Source organism: Lipotes vexillifer, unplaced genomic scaffold (genome assembly GCF_000442215.2).
Source record: "Lipotes vexillifer unplaced genomic scaffold, Lipotes_vexillifer_v1.1 scaffold802, whole genome shotgun sequence".
NCBI lineage: Eukaryota > Metazoa > Chordata > Mammalia > Artiodactyla > Lipotidae > Lipotes > Lipotes vexillifer.
The window spans coordinates 532002-540634 of record NW_006790237.1 but is presented as its reverse complement, the minus strand read 5'-3'; the positions used below and the strand labels follow the sequence as shown (position 1 = coordinate 540634).

General features: G+C 48.1%; 1 protein-coding gene across 1 annotated transcript; it reads right to left on the bottom strand.

Moving 5' to 3' along the window:
- Positions 1-3661: 3661 nt before the first annotated feature.
- Positions 3662-4696, bottom strand: FUT2 (fucosyltransferase 2 (H blood group)). Its single transcript, XM_007463318.1, has one exon. It carries the CDS (start codon positions 4694-4696, stop codon positions 3662-3664), a length of 1035 nt encoding a protein of 344 aa, XP_007463380.1.
- Between the last annotated feature and the right edge of the window lie 3937 nt (positions 4697-8633).

Genomic DNA, 8633 nt, shown 5'->3' with positions numbered 1-8633 from the left:
ATGCAAAAAAAAAAAAAAAAAAAAAGTCTGGAAATTTGAAAGGGGAATCCTTAAATAGGGTTACCGAGAAAACTATTAGCCTAGTAAGTACTGTGGCATCCCATTCCATGGGTACCAAGCCACAAGAAAGAGGCCCTAAGAGAACCACCCAGAGAGACTGAAGAGGCCTGCAAGGGGATGTGTGGTAGTCGTTAGAGCCATGCATGAATCTGGGGCATGTGGGCAGGTTGGTCTTGCTTGCCCTCTGTGAAATAAAATTCATGTATTATGGCAAGATGAGAAAAATTTAAACATAAAGATTCTTCTCTGCCCTTTGGCCTCTCCTCTCCCCCCGCACTGTGCATTGCGTGTCTGCATTACCCATTGACAAACTCCCCCTCCGCCATGGGCAGGAATCCCTGCTCAGTCATACAGAGCAACATTCTCCTAGCACTAACAAGACAACTCCTTAAAAGGTAACATTCCTTCTTGATCTCGTAAGGCGTCACATGACCCACCAGGATGACGCTTAGATCTGGATTATGTAAACTGTCAATAACACATCATTTGATGTACAGCCCTCTGTCTCAAAAATACTTATATACCTGTGCCTTGATTTCTAACCGGTGGAACAGTTCTCAGAGCTTTCTGAGATGCTCTTCCCTGGTTATAATCCTCAAATTTGGCCCAAATAAAAATTTCCATTTCTTTCTTAGGTCCACTGATTAATTTTTCGTCGACACCTCTTTGAAATTGGGTATGACCACATGACTTTCTTCCGTCACTGAAATGTGAGTGGCAAACCTTTTTTTCCTATGTACCCATTTTTGGAGCTTCCTCCCAATGTTTTTTTTTTTTTTTTTTTATTTGCCACACCGTTCGTCATGTGGGATCTTAGTTCCCCCACCAGGGATGGAACCCGTGGCCCCTGCAGTGGAAGTGTGGAGTCTTAACCACTGGTCCACCAGGGAAGTCCCAGCATCTTCCTAATTCTTAGGGTATTCTTTCATTACCTTTTCTTGAATCAGCTCCCTTACAAATATGGTGGCCGTGTTTGTATTAGGTGACCCCCGCCCCTCCCCATGACCTCAGGTAATTGACTCATGGTGGATGCCTGACTCAAATATCAATCCAATTGAGCCAATCAGATTATCTTTTTCAGGAATGTCAAACTGTGGCAGAGAGACACTAGGAGTTTCTGTCGGGCCCTTGGAATGAGACTTCTGTTTCACCATTACCTCCGTGGTCCACCATCTCTGCATGCTGTAAATGTTACAGTAGCCTTCTCACTGGTCTCTTTGTCTCCATCCTTGCCCTTACAGCCCTGTCTCCACATAGCAGCTAGATATGTCCATACAGCAAATCAAATCATATCACTCCCCTAATTAAATTAAAGCCCTCTGATGGCTTCCCATCGGTCTTAGAATAAAACCCAAAGTCCTCATCATGGTCGACAAGGCATTTCATGGTCCCACCCTGCTAACTTCTCCACCTATATCTGTCTCCATGTGCTCCAGTCACACTGGTCTCATTTCACTCTCATGTATAACTAGACTACACCCCGCCCTGCCACAGGACCTTTGCACGTGGGATCTCAAGTCAGATGAGGATATGCATGTTGGCCTACTTCATGCCAAAGTCATAAAAGATTTTGCAAATGCAGAGACTAATCTTTTTAGTTTGTTATCCAGTTATTTATGGCTGCCTAACAGATTATCCCAAAACTTAGTGGCACAAAACAGAGTGTTGTGCTCACAGAATCTGTGAATCAGGAATTCAGATATGGCTTGTCTCTGCAACATGTTGTCAGGAACCTCGACTGGATCACTCTAAATGCTAGGTTGACTGGAACAACTGTGGAATCATCTGGAGGTTTCTACACTCATATGTCTGATGTGTGGGCTGGGATGACTTGAAGCTGGCCTCAGCTAAGACTGTTCATCTGTGGCCTCTCATTGAGTTTGGGCCTCCTCACAGCATGGTCGCTTCAGATAGCTGGACCTCTTACATGATGACGACGACTAAGGACTCCAAGAGTAAGTGTTTCAGCAAACAACTTGAAAGCCATGTTGTGAGGGAGTCCAAGCTATCCTGTCTTGCAGGATATTCCAAATGAGCGCCACTAAATGCAGCTGTATAACAGCACTCAGCCAACGTTGCACTGGAGCAGAGAATCACCCAGCTGACCCACAGACTGGTGGGAAATAATTAATTGCTGTCACTTGAAGCCACTATGTCTTGTTAACACAGTCCTTGAGAGCAGGGATCCTGTTAGGTTCATCACTACAGGTATTTACTAAAAGAATGAATAGACTCTCGTCAAGTTCATTGAGCCATGATGGTCTCTGAGTTCTCAACAATAATCGTCGTGGTCCCCAGAAGCCAGGGTTGCAGAGGTGGGGCACAAGGTCTTGGATTCACACCAACTACTAGCCAATATGGCTCTCTTGTGAAAACTGGGCAAAAGGTCCCCACTCTGAGTGGACTAATTAGAAAAAGTGAGCCCTCTGGGTGGACACAGTCCCAGGGACACATGGCTTGGAGAGCAGACTGTAGGCTCTATTTAAGCCCCACTTGCCTCCTTGTCTAGAGACCTTTGTGTAGTGACCAACTTGCACAATAATCCAGGGCTTCCCTGTTTTGCACCCTACAGACATTCCTCCCTTCTTCCTTGGTAAGAGCACCCCAATTTTCTTACTGCAAGCCACCATGTCCTTCAGAGGAGGCTGATCAACTCCCCAGCTGCAGGGGGCAAAGATTTATTGATCTGAAGCTAAGTCAATCCCAGGCTCTCATTCACCAAGCCTTACAAGGGGTCAGGGGGCATGTGACACACTTCTGGTCAATGAGACATGGGGCCAGTTGCTGGAGGATTTGGAAGGTTTCCCACACTGTTCAGAAGGGACCTAAGATAAGAACAAACCTCTTTTTGCTGCCTTGGGAAAAGGATATCTGTGTGACACCTGAGTATGTGGCAGCTTTCTTGGAACCACGGGGAGCATGTGGGAGCTGATTTAAGAGATTATGGCAGCTCAAAAAGATGGATAGAACTGGGGTCTTTTTTTTTTGACTTATTTTTATTAAAAAAAAATTATTTATTTTATTTATTTATTTTTGGTTGCTTTAGGTCTTTGTTGCTGTGCACAGGCTTTCTCTGGTTGCGGTGAGCAGGGGCTACTCTTTGCTGTCATGCGTGGGCTTCTCATTGTGGTGGCTTCTCTTGTTGCGGAGCATGGGCTCTAGGCATGCAGGCTTCAGTAGTTGTGGCACATAGGCTCAGTAGTTGTGGCTCGCAGGCTCTAGAGCGCAGGCTCAGTAGTTGTGGCGCACTGGCTTAGCTGCTCCAGCAGCATGTGGGATTTTCCTGGACCAGGGCTCAAACCCATGTCCCCTGCATTGGTAGGCAGACTCCTAACCACTGCGCCACCAGGGAAGTCCCAGAACTGGGGTCTGGTTGAGCTGCTAAATTAACCCTGGAGATGTGCCACCTCTGGTCCTGTTGTGTGAGACACATGAACATGTTATTTAAACAAGTTAGTTGGGACTTCTGTTACTTGCAGCCTGAAGCATTATGGTACAAGAGGGCAGTGTTCTGGAACATGTAATAATGTGCTTCTCATACCTTGGAACAGATCTTGGGGGAGCCAGAAAAGGGGAATGGAGTGCTGAGGACCAGCTAACATCAGTGCTTGAGGAGTGGGGACAGGTCTGCCGCGATCCCAGTCCAATCTGGCAGGAAGGCTGCCTCTGGCTTAAAGACTTTGAGGAAGGGAGAGTCTGGGAGGGTATAATTGGCCAGGTAGATGGTCTCTCCACCTGCGAGGTAGGCGGCCCAGATCCCAAACGTCCCAATGGTCATGACGGTGTGATTACATTGCGTGAGTAATGCAAAGTCCTTGGCGGGTGAGCCCTCAATGCCGTTGCCGGCAAAGACCACATCCCCGCGGGAGGCCTCAATGTTTTCCCGACACCAGGCCATGCCGTTGCTGGTGACCACGAAGATGGGGGAGGGGTAGCGAGCCCGGAACCAGTCCAGGGCCTGCTGCAGGTAGCCCCGGTCGGCCACCACGCCCTTCCACACGTTGGGCATAACGTGGACGTAGTCCCCCCGGCGCACGTGGACCCCTACGTAGGTGCTCGGCCGGCTCCCATTCACCTGCAGAGCCCGCAGAAAATTCTGGGCCTCCTCGCGCACGTGGTCGTGCAGGGTGAACTCCTGGAGGATCTCGGCGCGGAGGTGGTGGTAGAAGGTCCAAGAGCAGGGGTAGCCGGTGAGGCGCACGTACTCGCCCGGGATGTGTCGGTACCCCCCTTCCCTCCCGCCGTTCCGGGGGTAGTTCTGCCAGGGGATCCTGCTGGCCGTGGTGTCGTGCAGGACGGGGAGGGTGATTCTGAAGATGGGGGCCAGCGTGCTGTGCATCTGGGGCGGGATGAAGGCCGGCCGCCCGTTCATCTTGGCCAGGGCGTACAGGGTGGCGTACTCCCCCATCTGGTTCCCCAGGCGGCCTATGGCATTGATCGTCCACATGCCCTTTGGCTGCGGGCTCCGCTGGGGGCCCGAGGGAGATTCCTTGGTTGCTGGCTCCAGCATCTGTAACTCCCATGTGGGCTGAATCTTCGCTAGCCTCTGCTGAAGGTGAAATATGGTGGAAGCCGTGAAGACAAAGAGGATGAAGGGGGCCGTGGGGAAGAAGAAAGGTGCCTGTGTGCTGAGCATGGCTGTTAGGAGAGGGAGAGCAGGAAACGGTTAGCTCAGGGGACGGAGGCCCTGGGCTAGTGCATGAAGCTGGCAGCGCAGTTGTCCGGGCTGACATTGCGTGGACATATGTACGTGTGGATCTACTTTGCGTGTGCATGGAAATGAGTGTGAATATTCGGGTTACATGTATGCAGGTACAGCTCTGGAGTGTGTGTTATGTGGCTGTGTCTCCACTGGACTCATATTTGCATGTTTACATGTGTATATGCACTGTATGTATATAGACACCCATGGCATGTGCATTGTATGAGTAGATATGGGTATTTATACGTTGTGTATGTATGTGAGTGTGGAATTGCGTGCAGGTGAATGGACATGTGTACATTGTATTGTACGGTTGTGTATATATAGGCACACCTGATTCTATTGCACTTTGCAGTACTGCATTTTTTACAAGTTGAAGGTTTGTGGCAAACCTGCATTTTCAGATGATGGTTAGCATTTTTTAGCAATCAGGCGTTTTTTAAAATTTTTATTTCACACATAAAGTATGCAGATCTTAAGTGTCTAGACTGATGAAGTTTTGTTTTGTTTTGTTTTTTTTATCTTTTGGCCACAGCACATGGCATGTGGGATCTTACTTCCCCCACCAGGGATGGAACCTGCGTCCCCTGCAGTGGCAGCACAGTCTTAACCACTGGACCACCAGGGAAGTCCCGCAATCAGGTTTGTTGTTGTTGTTTTTGTTTTTTTAACTCTAATACAGTATTTATTTTTCATTCACCAGGTCTTTTTTTAAATCAGGTGTTTTTAATTAAGGTATGTACTTTGGGTTTTTTTAGATATAAAGCTATTGCACGTTTAATAGACTACAGTACAGGGTAAACACAACTTTTATATGCACTGGGAAGCCAAAAGAAATTGTGTGACTTTGTTGTAATATTTGCTGTATTGTGGTGGTCTGAAACCAAACTCAAAATATCTCTGAGTGACATTTGTATTGTGTACATATAGGGGTGTGTACTACATATGTGGTGTGCAGGTGACTGTGAACAAATAGCATGTGTGTATACATGACGCTACGCATACATTACGTGTATACACATTGTATGTTGAAATGTGGGTGTTTATAGACTGTAAGTATACATGTGTGGCTGTCTATATATAATGAGTTCAAGTGTACCAACCTACTATTTACTGGGGATCCAGTTTCTTTTTTTTTATAAATTTATTTATTTGTTTTTATTTTTTTGGCTGTGTTGGGTCTTCGTTGCTGTGCACAGGCTTTCCCTAGTTGCAGCGAGCGGGGGCTACTCTTCATTGCGGTGCGTGGGCTTCTCATTGCGGTGGCTTCTCTTGTTGCGGAGCACAGGCTCTAGGTGCGCGGGCTTCAGTAGTTGTGGCTCTCCGGCTTAGTTGCTCTGTGGCATGTGGGCTCTTCCCAGACCAGAGATCGAATCCGTGTCCCCTGCATTGGCAGGTGGATTCTCCACCACTGCGCCACCAGGGAAGCCCGGGATCCAGTTTCTAGAGATGTCCATCTCTGCATGCCCTGCCTATCTATATCCCCTTTGATGGGAAATTGCCCTGCCCATCAAGAGCTTGACCTGTCCACCCTCCTGGCCAGAGATGACTGAACTTGAGATAGATGCCTGGCTCCACAGTGGCTTCTCCTTTCCTTGGTTAAGGTCTTGAGAAGTGTAGGCTGGCTCTAAAAGACGAGTTGGCCAATTCACTCTTTTGAGTATTTTTATTAAAAGGCTCAGAAGGCAGTTGGTAGGTGAGAGTTTTTTCCTCCTGATGCCATTCGGGTGTCCAACAATTCAAGTCAAATCTGACACTGTCTTCCTGGACTGAGTATCAGATCCCACAAGTGAAACAGTTCAACTCCAGACTGCCTCCAACTTCAGACACCAATCTCAAGTCCAGAGCCATTCATACTCTGACTGACCAGTCATAGATCAGGGATTCCCATGACCAGGAAACTACCAGGCTTGATAATTTGCTAGAATGGCTCACAGAACTCAAGACACTTTACTTATGTTTACTAGTTAATTATAAGGGAGACAAATGAGTATTCAGAAGAGGCCCACAGGAGGTCCAGAAGGGTCTGAGCACAGGGCTTCTGTCCCCTTGGAGTTGGGGTAGAACACCCTCCTAGCTCATGTTTGCTAACTCAGAGGCTTCCTGAAACCCATTGTTTAGGGGTTTTATGGAGGTATCATTATGTAGGTGCGATTGATTAAATCATTTGGCCACTGGTGATTTGCTCTATCTCTGGTCCGTCTCCCCTCCTCAGAGCTGAAAAGTGCCAAACTTCTAATGAAGGCTTGGTCTTTCTGCTGACCAGCTTCCATCCTGAAGCCATCTAGAGGGCTGGCAACAGTTGCCTCATCAAGTCCTATCACTTATCAATGAGAAAATGCCAAGGATATTAGGTGCTATGTGCCAGGAACTGGGGACAAAGACCGAAGATCATTCTATGACACCACAGCAGGTAATCTTGAAAGGGAGAGTAGGGGTAGGTGTGGCTGGGACATATCAGTTGCAGGCTGAAGCAGAGGAAGCCAGTAACCAGAAGATACCTGAAGATACCTGAAGAGATGTGCAGACACCTCAAAGGAACTTCAACTACTGATCAAGAAATCCCAGAAAATCTGCTTATATTTGAACACATACAACCTGTTCCTTTCAACTCTGGTTACAGCAGAGGCTAGTTCCAGGAGTTAGGGTGGTTGCATAGAACAGACCTCCTGAAAACACATGGGACTCACTATGGTATTGAGACAGGAGGGAAGGGGGCAGGGCACACCCTTAAAGAACGACACAGCCACTGAGAAAAACAGGGTGTGACAAAAACTGGTTAGGGGCTTCCCTGGTGGCGCAGTGGTTGAGGGTCCGCCTGCCGATGCAGGGGACACGGGTTCGTGCCCCGGTCCGGGAAGATCCCACATGCCGCGGAGTGGCTGGGCCCGTGAGCCGTGACCGCTGAGCCTGTGTGTCCGGAGCCTGTGGTCCACAATGGGAGAGACCACAACAGTGAGAGGCCCGCGTACCGCAAAAAAAAAAAAAACCCCAAAAAACAAAACTGTTTAGAGCCAGTTAGGTCCAAGATGGCGGAAGATTCGACTTCCAGTAGACCCTGAGCCTCATTCTATGCTCATTGTAATACATTAGCATATGCTAAATGACACACCCACAGGGGCCACGACAGTTCCGAGGCTGACCATAAAAGCCCAAAAAGTGGGCGATGGTCCAGTTCCTGGAAATCTCTGTCCCTTCTCCAAAATAGGTGGAATAATCCTCCCACTTCTTAGCCTGTGAAATTTCCCAGCCCATAAAAACTAATCACCCTGTATCTTGGGGCCACTCTCACCTTCTGAGATGGTGTGCATTCTGCCTATGGAATGTGTATCTCTCTAAATAAACTTGCTTTCACTTTACTATGGCCTGCTCTTGAATTCTTTCCTGTGCAAAGCCAAGGACCCTCACTTGGTGGCCCGTCCCAGAGACTCACCCGAGACCTGGGACATGACAATCCTCTCACACCACATTCTCCTGCGACATCATCACAGGAGGTCGAGGGCATTGAGGATTCCCCATCTTGGGTCATAAATCTTGACCCAGTGGTTTATAGAGTGAAGCAGTTAATTAAGCTATTGGCTGAGATTGTTTAGAACAAATCAAAGGCCCCGGAAGGATGAGGTTGCAGAGCATAAGTAAAGGAAAGCAGGAAATGTATTGGTTCTGACTCCCCAGTACGTGGCTAGAAGCCAGCAAGGAAACGCAGAAAGATCCTTCCTTAATGTCATCACCGTTAACACCTTACTGTTGCTAAGACCCCGTCTAGAAATGATTGATGGGCTTTGTCCTTCTGCAGCCTAGGCTGGACCAACACATGTGGCCACAGGGAAAGTCCAGGTCCGGCCACTGACTCAGCAAGCTTGTTCTCTGA